The following is a 12,094-nucleotide window of genomic DNA, read 5'->3' on the forward strand; positions in this document are numbered from 1 at the left end:
TTCGCGCACAAAGATCTCATGGAAACCGTGTGGCGCAAGAGACCTGTCTCTAGTGTATCCGTTGAGTGTGGGCGAAAGTAATGTTTGTGTGTTTAACGTGCTGTCATGTTCGTCTTGTGTGATGGAGAGGGAACGGAGAGCCTGATAGCTGGAGCCGGGCCATAGGCTACTCCTCTCGAATAGCGCCGGGCTTAACGTCCCCATCCGACAAACTATCACCATCAATAGTGTAACGCGACTTCACTCCATTATACACTGCGTGATCCAGAATAATGGCGTCTCGCAAATAGGATCATCTTCTTCCCTTACTGGACAAATACTGGTAGTGACAATTTCTTCCGTCACCAGGACTCAAATCGGATATCCCAGTGTAGAGGACCGAAGCACAGGCGTGCGTTAGCGACCGTAGTAGTGGAGGGTGATGGTACAGTTAGAGACAAAATAGCACTCCCCGTAACAAAATGTTTTGATTTACGATAGTGACGAGAGCAAAGAGTACTTTAAATGTCACAGTATGTAATTTTAAATTCATATGTTGGACGTACAACGCCCTTTTCTTCTTCCCACCACGTCAGTTTCTCCGTCTAGATTATTTTTGTGAACTGTTAAAGTATTGATCAGTTTAATCCCTGATACTGTAACGAATGTACATGAACGTTCGTGTGATTTACTGAATTATTGGCACAATCTTCCGTAGTGACTGTGTGTGTAGACCTTAACGATCTGTTGCAGATCAAGGTCACCAGTTAAAATCCAACCAACACATGTACCATAATTACGGTTAGGTATAACTCCAATTGCAAAAGTGCGATAAGAAATAATGTCTCTCTCATTGTAGGCTTCCAATCCTTCAAGAGGTTTCTCAGTACCTCTCAAAACAGCAATTGTTAACCATGCATTGCCACTAACTACTTCTGTAGTAGTACAAGAAAATTGAATCTTGCAACCAACAAAAGTAATAGGTCCTTGTAGTAACTCCTGTTGACCAGTCTCATTTGGTGTAATTGAAAATGTATCCACTGTCTTGTACACTGGCATTCTGCTCCTCCTCACGTATCTTCTGCGACGGTAACCCATGGCTGTGTGCTCGGTGCGGCTGCCTCGAGTCGAATGAGCCTGCAGCTGCCTCGGGAGAGGAAGCTCTGATAAGACGTCACGCGCGCCTTATCGTGACGTCACTTCCGCTGATAAGTTTGATTTTCGAGCAACACGGGCCTAGTAAAACTAGGCCGAGCACACAGCCATGGGTTACCGTCGCAGAAGATACGTGAGGAGGAGCAGAATGCCAGTGTACAAGACAGTGGATACATTTTCAATTACACCAAATGAGACTGGTCAACAGGAGTTACTACAAGGACCTATTACTTTTGTTGGTTGCAAGATTCAATTTTCTTGTACTACTACAGAAGTAGTTAGTGGCGTTTCATAGGACGTGGAGAACGCATAAATTGGCCAGCCCGTTCTCCTGATCTTACACCTCTGGACGTCTTTCTGTGGGGTACGTTAAAGGAGAATGTGTACCGTGATGTGCCTACAACCCCAGAGGATATGAAACAACGTATTGTGGCAGCCTACGATGACATTTCACCAGATGTACTGCGGCGTGTACGATATTCATTATGCCAGAGATTGCAATTGTGTGCAGCAAATGATGGCCACCACATTGAACATCTATTGGCCTGAAATGTCGGGACACACTCTATTCCACTCCGTAATTGAGAACGGAAACCACGTGTGTACGTGTACCTCACCCCTCATGGTAATGTACATGTGCGTCAGTGAAAAAGAGCAATAAAAAGGTGTTAGCGTGTGGACGTAATGTGCTGTTCCAGTCTCTTCTGTACCTAAGGTCAATCACCGTTCTCTTTGGATCCCTACGTAATTCGGTGCTCTCCGATACACACGATCGAACAGCGGAGGAGTGGTACTCAAGCGTCAACTTTAGGTTACAATATCTCCGGATGTAATTAATATTTTACAGTGCAACAAACGGCACTGATTACGTATCTGTTTATATGTTCAGATGTGCTAACAAAACTAACGGGGTTCCATTTAAAAAAACGTAGGTTTGTGTTAAAAAACATACTTCCGTGTATTTTTTTATGGTTTGTATTAACCAGTTACACTAGCCCCTCTCCTCACGTTCGGTCTGTGGAATCTATTCGTCAGTATTTGATGTGGTTTACGAAATATATCCAGCGGTAACGTTAGGTTGGTTGGTTGGTTGGTTTGGGGAAGGAGACCTGACAGCGAGGTCATCGGTCTCATCGGATTAGGGAAGGACGGGGAAGGAAGTCGGCCGTGCCCTTTGAAAGGAACCATCCCGGCATTTGCCTGGAGCGATTTAGGGAAATCACGGTAAACCTAAATCAGGATGGCCGGACGCGGGATTGAACCGTCGTCCTCCCGAATGCGAGTCCAGTGTCTAACCACTGCGCCACCTCGCTCGGTGGTAACGTTAGGTGACTCACCGTATATATATATATATATATATATATATATATATATATATATATATATATATATATATATATATATATATATATATATATTCTGTGAGGTTCTTAAATATCTTTATGTTTGTATACTCTGAAATATTCGATATCTGTATAAATACCAGCGTTCTGGAATATTCGATTTTTGTATAAATAGCTGCACTCTACATCCAGCAGATCAGTTCTGCTCGGTCAGCACGTTACGTTTGTGTCAGTCGTGCTTCCATTTATAAGTGTACGCTATTTCGGTACCTGTGTTACTCTGAATTACGATGCAATGTTGCTTCGGACATGCATACGTCGTCTACAGCCATTATGAAATCCATGAATTATATTCGGATCTACGAAATGGACAACTATCAGCTGTATAATGGAATGTCGACAGTGAAAATGGAATGTCGTGAAAATTTGTGCCAGATTGGGACTCGAACCAGGATTTCCCGTTTATCGCGAGTGGTCGCCTTACTATACGGCTTCACAGCACGACTCACAGCCACACCCAAACTTCCATATGTCGTCAACCATGTGTTTGCAACCTGTACTCGTACATCCATATGTATAGTCCCCTACAGGGGAGGCATTTTACTTGGACGTCTTCAGTCCGGAACCGCGCTGCTGCTACGGTCGAAGGTTCGAATCCTGCCTCGGGCATGGATGTGTGTGATGACCTTAGGTTAGGTTTAAGTAGTTCTGTGTCTAGGGGACTGATGACCTCAGATGTTAAGTGCCATAGTGCTTAGAGCCATTTGAACCATTTTTACCTGGATGTCGCTCGTCCAGCATGTCCGAAGGAATATTGCGTCGTAGTAGGGAATATAACACAGGCACTGCTTACATCGAATTTATCTGCCGGCATCGAGCGAGCGACTTACAACTAAAATGTCTCCCCTGTACGGGAATATACAATAATGGATGTACGAGTACAAGTTGTAGACAGGTGGTTGACAACATATGGAAGTTTGGATGTGGCTGTGAGTCTCACGCGGGTAGCCAAATGGTAAGGCGACCGCTCACAATAAGCGGGAAATCCGGGTTCGAGTCCCGTTCCGGCACAAAGTTTCACTGTCGACATTCCATTATGGAGCTGATGGTTGTCCATATTCACAGTTGCGAATACATTTCATTTATTCCTAAGTGTTGTACTTCACTGACGATTTGGACTTTGTGATTTAGATGTGACAGTGTATTTAGGCAGGGTCGCTCTCCTTTCTTCAGTCTGGCGTATAAAGCGTATATTTAAAAGCGTTTGTACAGTGCTTGCGTTTTTATGAATCGTCTGTGAACTGAAAAGATGGTACAAGATATATCTGCGCTGAAATTTCCAGTATTCGTAAACAGCAGCAGCGAGGCAACCGAACTTACATGTCTGGGAAAGATGGGGAAGAAAGTCGACCGTGTCCTTTTAAAGTGAATCACTCCAGCATATGCCTCAATAAATTTAGGGAAATCTGCAAAAATCAAAATTTGCAAACTGGACAGGGATTCGATCCACCGTCCTCTCGAATGCGAGTCAGCATTCCCTCATCTCGCTTGGTAACCATCCAAGGAGTGTATCGCTGAAAATACTATCACATGTTGTCACATCATGAAGGCTGGTTAAAAGGCAGGGTATTTACGTACAATCTGGTGTTGGGGGACCATTGTATTGTATTGTATGTTAACCGGGGACCTAGAAACGACGGAGAGGCTCCGTCCCCGCCGCAGCCGCAGTGGTCCACAACCCCACGACTACCGCAGTCCACTTCACCCCTCTGCCGCCCCACACCGAACCCAGGGTTATTGTGCGGGTCGGCCCCCGGTGGGCCCCCCAGGGAACATCTCACACCAGACGAGTGTAACTACTATGTTTGCGTGGTAGAGTAACGTTGGTGTACGCGTACGTGGACAACTTGTTTGCTCAGCAATCGCCGACATAGTGTAACTGAGGCGGAATTAGGGGGACCAGCCTGCATTCGCCGAGGCAGATGGAAAACCGCCTAAAAGCCATCCACAAACTGACCCGTTCACCGGACCTCGAGACAAATCCGCCGGGCGGATTCGTGCCGGGGACCAGGCGCTCCTTCCCGCCCGCAAAGCCGTGCGTTAGAACGCACGGCCAACCGGGCGTGCTGAGGAACCATAGATCAGCACCGTATCTCTTTACTGTGGCGAAATATCGGAGCCAAAAATTTCTCCACCAATGGGTTTCCAGCCAGCTACTTCCAAGGCCGAGATTATTTTTGGGACCTTGCACGTGGCATGCAATTCGACAGAGATTTTTCAGCGAATGTAACCTTGTAAATCGTTTTCAGTGAGCGAAATCGACAGAAGCGAGAGTAGTACTAGTTTCACCGCAAGGAAATATGGTGTGGTGCATACGTAGATAGCTTAGAGAATTTTGTCCTCAATACCCTGAGGAGTACCGATCGAATCTCTCTTCTGTGTCTACCAGTTTTCTTTAACTTGGGTTATTACATACATTGGCTCTTCTTTACTATTTGTGTAGTATACGCTCAACTGCAGCGACTGATTTAAATTCGGCAAACTATCTGGCTACGGCAAAAGTTGATAACAGACAGTTGTGTGATTCCCATAGTGACGACTTTACATGACAGGGGAAGTAAAGATGTTCGGTGTTACGATGTTTCTCAACTACCTAGAATGGATGATCAACACTTTGAAGTTATTGCAGATATCGTAGCATAGCAAAACGCTGCTGAGATGAGATCTTCGGGCCAGTAAATACAATAAGATTTTTATCATGACAGAATATCAGCTACGTAAACGATTCACTATTAAAGAATCGTCTTAAGGTAAAGATGTGTACATACCTGTCGTGCCCCTAAAAACGATTTATAAAGGATGTTTCTGGCGCCTGCTTACAGGAGAATGTAACGTAAATAGAAAGGTGAACTATATATAAACTGTAATTTAATAGAGGAAAGACATACGAGCAATTATTAACCACTTAAATTAAAATACGAGTTTCAGTAAATCAGAGAGAACAGCCTAGATTTTTTCTCTGAACTCTGTTTTCTCATTTAACAAGCGTTCAGGTTTATTCTTACGGTGGTTGTTAATTTCTCTTCCTATTTCAGATTGATCAACAGTAAACTTTTACGAACTATGTGCAGAATTTCTATATTGTATTTTAAATTCTCCATGGTATGTTTAATATTTCAAATGTCTAAACCCAGGGTTGATATACTTCGTGTTGCTCAATAGGAGTGTTATATAAGTTCTTACTTAAAATTAGCTCCAATTATCGTATCGTCTCCCACGCATACATCCTCTGACACACATGAGTTTTGGTGACAACAAAAATCTTTTTTATCACTTTAGAAAGATGATTACGTTAATTCTTCTGTTGCTGCAATACATTTTGCATTTTACTAGGACTGGTTTGAATAGGTGAGTAACATTTTACAAGTATTATAGATGAGTCGAATTCTTTTTTCTATAAGTCACCTTTTATTAGACTTATAAAACGTCTCCCAGAATATTAATAAAATTAACGAGGGTGCACCCAACGAATTTTGCTTTCGATCTAGTATGGAATCGAACATACACTGATGCAGGGGGCTTTACATATCTTCTAGTTTGTCTTGAGTGACAATTGTGGATGCATCAGAGATGTAACGTATCTAATCCAGAGATGTAACGTATCTAAACCATTGGAAAAACAAATAAAACTAGCAACACAAACGCTATCGCGAATTAAAAAGCTAAACAGATTAATGCAGTGCTCGTCAATCTGCAGCCTGCGGACTGCACACGGCCCCAAACAAGTATTTGTGCAGCCTGATATTCTCAGACAGATTTTTTAACAATATGCATCTAAGAATGAACAGTCGAATTCAAAAACGTCAAATAACGTTATGAGCTTCTAAGAGTGTAGTTCTCGTACTCAGTAACAAACAAAAATACTTACAGAGGAAGTAAAATTTTAAGATGTGACTAACTTTAATTGACGTTGGTGGATTTAACCGTGAGCTACGTAAAGTTGCCCGCTTACCTCAGAGGCAAGGATCCCTCTGTAGCACGGCCACTATGAGGTTACCGGATGTCTTCCAGTGCTGACAACTCACTGGCCTATGTGCCACGTACCGATCAGCCGTTATGGCATTAATTCAAATGAAAGTAACATGGACTCGTGGATGCGCGTTGTAGAGACAGTTATCTTCATATACAGTACTTATCTGTACCAAGGAATGTGAAATTAAATTAAGGCGTTTGTAATGCAACGCAAAGAGTAGAAAAAAAAATTACATTCGAAACATTGAGGAAACATCTGTGAACGTGTCTCATTTAGCACAGTGCATTTAAAAATAAATGTAATTACTGTTATAAATACTCTGGCTGCCAGTCTCGTCACTTGACGGGACGAGAAAATTTCCGCAAACTGCCGATCCCGACAAATGGCGGCGTATAATTTCTCCCGCTTCTTAATACGAAACCATGTATCTTGGCAGGCTCAGTCGATCTTCATTGTGTTGCGAGGAACATGTAATTCTGATTTCGGTAAAAAGGCTGGATGAAACAGTGCGTTGTTTTCTAATGTTTCTTCATTTTCTGAACCATGGAACGTTTTTGTATTTGGTATAGGCAGAACAGTAAAGACACTACATACCATTGCATCTAGTGCAAAATACCCATGTGCAAGAAACCTTGTTACAAACACTATAACATAAAATATATATGAAAGAAATGCGTAACAATTTATATATGTGACCCAGAAGAAGTAGTTTCAAGGTTTATTGAAAGGTTAGAAACACAGTTAAATGTTAGCTAGTGTACTTGATAAAAAAAATACTGAAAAACCATAAAAATAGCCTGCATTCTAAGAAACTGCAACGTTTATGTGGCGGGCAATCAAAGCGTTAATCAATTAATAATCTGCTCACACAGACGACACAATAGCACTTCGTTAGGCAATCTCACCGTCGCAGCTTCGGGGTCGCCGAGGGTGGCATTCTACATCTACATCTACATACATACTCCGCAATCCACCATACGATGCGTGGCGGAGGGTACCTCGTACCACAACTAGCATCTTCTCTCCCTGTTCCATTCCGCCGGCCGCTGGTGGCCGAGCGGTTCTGGCGCTTCAGTCTGGAACCGCGCGACCGCTACGGTCGCAGGTTCGAATCCTGCCTCGGGCATGGATGTGTGTGTTGTGCTTAGGTTAGTTAGGTTTAAGTAGTTCTAAGTTCTAGGGGACTTATGACCTCAGCAGTTGAGTCCCATAGTGCTCAGAGCCATTTGAACCATTTGAACCTGTTCCATTCCCAAACAGAACGAAGGAAAAATGACTGCCTATATGCCTCTGTACGAGCCCTAATCTCTCTTATCTTATCTTTGTGGTCTTTCCGCGAAATATAAGTTGGCGGCAGTAAAATTGTACTGCAGTCAGCCTCAAATGCTGGTTCTCTAATTTTCCTCAGTAGCGATTCACGAAAAGAACGCCTCCTTTCCTCCAGAGACTCCCACCCGAGTTCCTGAAGCATTTCCGTAACACTCGCGTGATGATCAAACCTACCAGTAACAAATCTAGCAGCCCGCCTCTGAATTGCTTCTATGTCCTCCCTCAATCCGACCTGATAGGGATCCCAAACGCTCGAGCAGTACTCAAGAATAGGTCGTATATGTGTTTTATAAGCGGTCTCCTTTACAGATGAACCACATCTTCCCAAAATTCTACCCATGAACCGAAGACGACTATCCGCCTTCCCCACAACTGCCATTACATGCTTGTCCCACTTCATATCGCTCTGCAATGTTACGCCCAAATATTTAATCGACGTGACTGTGTCAAGCGCTACACTACAAATGGAGTATTTAAACATTACGGGATTCTTTTTCCTATTCAACTGCATTAACTTACATTTATCTATATTTAGAGTTAGCTGTCATTCTTTACACCAATCACAAATCCTGTCCAAGTCATCTTGTATCCTCCTACAGTCACTCAACGACGACACCTTCCCGTACACCACAGCATCATTAGCAAACAGCCGCACATTGCTATCCACCCTATCCAAAAGATCATTTATGTAGATAGAAAACAACAGCGGACCTACCACACTTCCCTGGGGCACTCCAAATCATACCCTTACTTCCGATGAACACTCACTATCGAGGACAACGTACTGGGTTCTATTCCTTAAGACGTCTTCGAGCCACTCACATATTTGGGAACCAATCCCATATGCTCGTACCTTAGTTAGGAGTCTGCAGTGGGTCACCGAGTCAAACGCTTTCCGGAAGTCAAGGAACATGGCATCCGTCTGATACCCTTCATCCATAGTTCGCAAGATATCATGTGAGAAAAGGGCGAGTTGCGTTTCGCAGGAGCGATGCTTTCTAAAGCCGTGCTGATGCATGGACAGCAACTTCTCTGTCTCAAGGAAATTCATTATATTCGAACTGAGAGTATGTTCGAGAATCCTGCGACAAACCGATGTTAAGGATATTGGTCTGTAATTTTGAGGATCCGTCCTTCTACCCTTCTTATATACAGGCGTCACCTGCGCTTTAATTTGAAACAGAACAGTCGTACGGAATGTTCCGAATAGTGCCGACTTTTAACGATCAGTACTTGAGGACCGGTGGTCAGTTTATCGTGTCTTTGCTATAGCTAGTATACAGGGGGTTCTTAACATGCTAATTTGTGCAGGTAACCAATTAATAATAAGACGGTACGTATACGCCCCGAGGCACGGCACCAATGGCTCTGGGGGCAAAAAAGTTTGATGACCACTGGACTGATGGGTGGCGGTGCAGTACGACACTATTAATGCCACACATTTTATGACCTATTTAATGCTTTTGTATAACAGATGGTTTGTAGATAGTTTAACCAAAACCAGACACCGAGAATAAATAAAAGCCGACCTGGACACTTTCAAGATTAAGCTTTTAATTATCTTTCGCTGACGACCGTAGGAGTATTGCCTAAAATTATTGAAAAAACGAGATGCGTAAAATGTAGATAAACTTTACAGACTGACTAAAATTAATTGTTACTGCGTGAAAGGCCGTCAAAATGAGAAGACAATTTATTGCTAACCAACTTTTCATTGTACATTCGTAAGTCTAGAGATAAACTGAAGCAACAAAAGTAGAGGGATAGCGAAATGCACATATTCAGATGCCGGTAGTATCACGCACATAAAGTATAAAAAGGCAGTGCATTGACGGAGCTGTCATTTGTAGCCAGGTGATTCATGTGAAAAGGTCTCAGACGTGATTATGGCCGCACGGGGAATTAACAGACTTTGAAAGCGGAACTGTAGTTGCAGCTAGACGCATGGGACATTCCGTTTCGGAAATCGTTTGGTAATTCAATATTCCGAAATCGACAGCGTCAAGAGTGTGCCAATAATAGGAGATTTCGACCATTAGCTCTCACGGCCTTCAATTAACCACCGAGGCCAGCGGCGTTTGCGTAGAGTTGTTCTGTACTAATAGACAAGCAACACTGCTGTTAGGATAGTGCAGCGAAATTTAGCGTTAATGGGCTATGGCAGCAGACGATCGACGCGAAGGCCTTTGCTAACAACACGACATCGCCTGCAGTGCCCCTCCTAGACTCGTGGTCACATCGGTTGGACCCTTGACGGATGGAAAACCGTGGCCTGGTCAGATAAGTCCCGGTTTCTGTTGGTAACAGCTGACTGTAGGGTTCGCATGTGGCGTAGACCCCACGAGGCCTTGGACCCAAGGCACTGTGCAAGCTGATGTCGGCTGTGTTTACTACCTGTGGCCATTTATAGCCATTCGTCGACTTCATGTTCCCAAAAAAAAACGATGCAATTTTTATGGATGACAATGTGCCATGTCACCGGACCACTGTTGTGAGCGATTGGTTGGCAGAACAGTCTGGAGAATTCGAACAAATTATTTGGCCACCCAGGCCACCCAGGTCGAACATTTATAGGACACTATCTAGAGGACAGTTCGTGCACAAAATCCTGCACCAGCAACGTTTTCGCAGTTGTGAACGGCTATACAGACAGCATGGCTCATTATTTCAGCAGGGACTTCCAAAGACTTGTTGAGTCCTTGCTACGTCGAGTTGCTGCACTATACCGGGCAAAAGGAGGTCCTACACATTATTAGGAAGTATCCCATGACTTTTGTCACCTCAGTGGTTGTGGTATACAGTTTACTAATTTCTTTTTCAAAACAAGCATTACTTTATTTATTACATGTGCAAAAACTGCTGGACTTGTCTCATCTTTCTCAGAAGTAAGGTTCTACGTTTTGTTGTGTTACAGCGCCGTACATAAAGCCATGCTCCCGGAACGACATCAATCTGGATGAGTGTGCTCTGCGCAGCGCGCGAGCCGCCCTGCCCGGCATCATCAAAGGTGAGCACCAGCGCAAATCTACGTGTACATCTAAATGTAATCACATCGAGCAAACAATGAGTCACGGTAAAACCGAGTAACTTCGCCTCTAGCCGTAATAGTTGCCTCAGTTCGGCGAAGATGAACTTACACAAGTTTCTTCACGTATGTCACTCACTGACGGTTAGACCCCATGGAGCTAGCATGTTACAGGGAAGCTGACCACCTCTTTCACCCGCTGCTCTAAACAGTCCCACACATTTTTCACGGGCTTAAGATCGTGTCATTTAATGGGTCAGCTGAGGTGCGATGTGGTACCTGTATGTTTTTCCAACTAGAAACTTGTGAATGCACCCCTTTTATTTTGGAAGATGCGAGTCTGTAGAATACTCATACTTGGCCACCTATCTATCTATCTATCTATCGCTTGAGCCTTGTCCCACAGTTACGCAGGGTCAGCCATCGTTAATCGGATTTGGCATGTTAATGTTTAAGGGGTGGCCGGATGCTCTACCTGCCGCCACCCCGTAGCCCTCGGGACGAAATTAGTGTACCCCAACTGTCTGCGTCGAGTGTAATCCATGGAATAGTGCGAAAGTGTTCAGATGTCTGCGAGCCGTGTAACTGAGGCGGAACATGGGGACCAGCCCGGTATTCACCTAGTGGGATGTGGAAAACCGCCTAAAAACCACATCCAGGCTGGCCGGCATATCGGCCCTCGTCGTTAATCCGCCGGGCGGATTCGATACGGGGCCGGCGCGCCTACCCGAGTCCAGGAAGCAGCGCGTTAGCGCTCTCGGCTACCCTGGTGGGTTCGTACTTGGCCACCGAGAGTGTTGAAATAAACAGCCTGACTCACGTTCATAGAAACCCAGGTCATGGTACGAAAAACACGCCCAAAGATCATAAAACCGTCCCTAGCCTTGCCTGCACCCTCCTTACACTGTGCGTTAAACACCTCATCGGGCCTGGCGGAGCGCTCGACGCTCACGCATCACTTTAGAAACACGCAGAATCACGACTCGGTCAGTTTCTGCGTTGTTTGACCCATCGTATACGAGGCATGACTATAAAATAACGGGACTGATACTGCCACGAAGTAATTATGCATGAGTCAAAGATGAAAGACGAATAGCTGTGAAGCGTCAAGCCTTCTCAGTCTAATTCGGTATCTCTGGTGTCCGTAGACAATAAGTGTGGCCGTGGTCGTCCTTTGTCTAACAGCCGTTACTCTGAATTCCAGGAAAAATTGTAAGTGTAATAACAGAA

The 12,094-nt window shown here is 44.3% G+C and overlaps 1 protein-coding gene across 1 annotated transcript in view; it reads left to right on the plus strand.

The window, feature by feature from the left end:
* LOC126236684 (protein takeout-like) overlaps positions 1-12,094 on the plus strand; it is a 59,314-nt gene that overhangs the window by 13,972 nt on the left and 33,248 nt on the right. The window contains exon 2 of the mRNA XM_049946173.1: positions 10,754-10,846. Coding sequence (XP_049802130.1) covers positions 10,754-10,846 — 93 coding nt within the window. The remainder of the gene's footprint in view (positions 1-10,753; positions 10,847-12,094) is intronic.

The sequence above is a fragment of the Schistocerca nitens genome, chromosome 2, assembly GCF_023898315.1.
Source record: "Schistocerca nitens isolate TAMUIC-IGC-003100 chromosome 2, iqSchNite1.1, whole genome shotgun sequence".
Lineage (NCBI taxonomy): Eukaryota > Metazoa > Arthropoda > Insecta > Orthoptera > Acrididae > Schistocerca > Schistocerca nitens.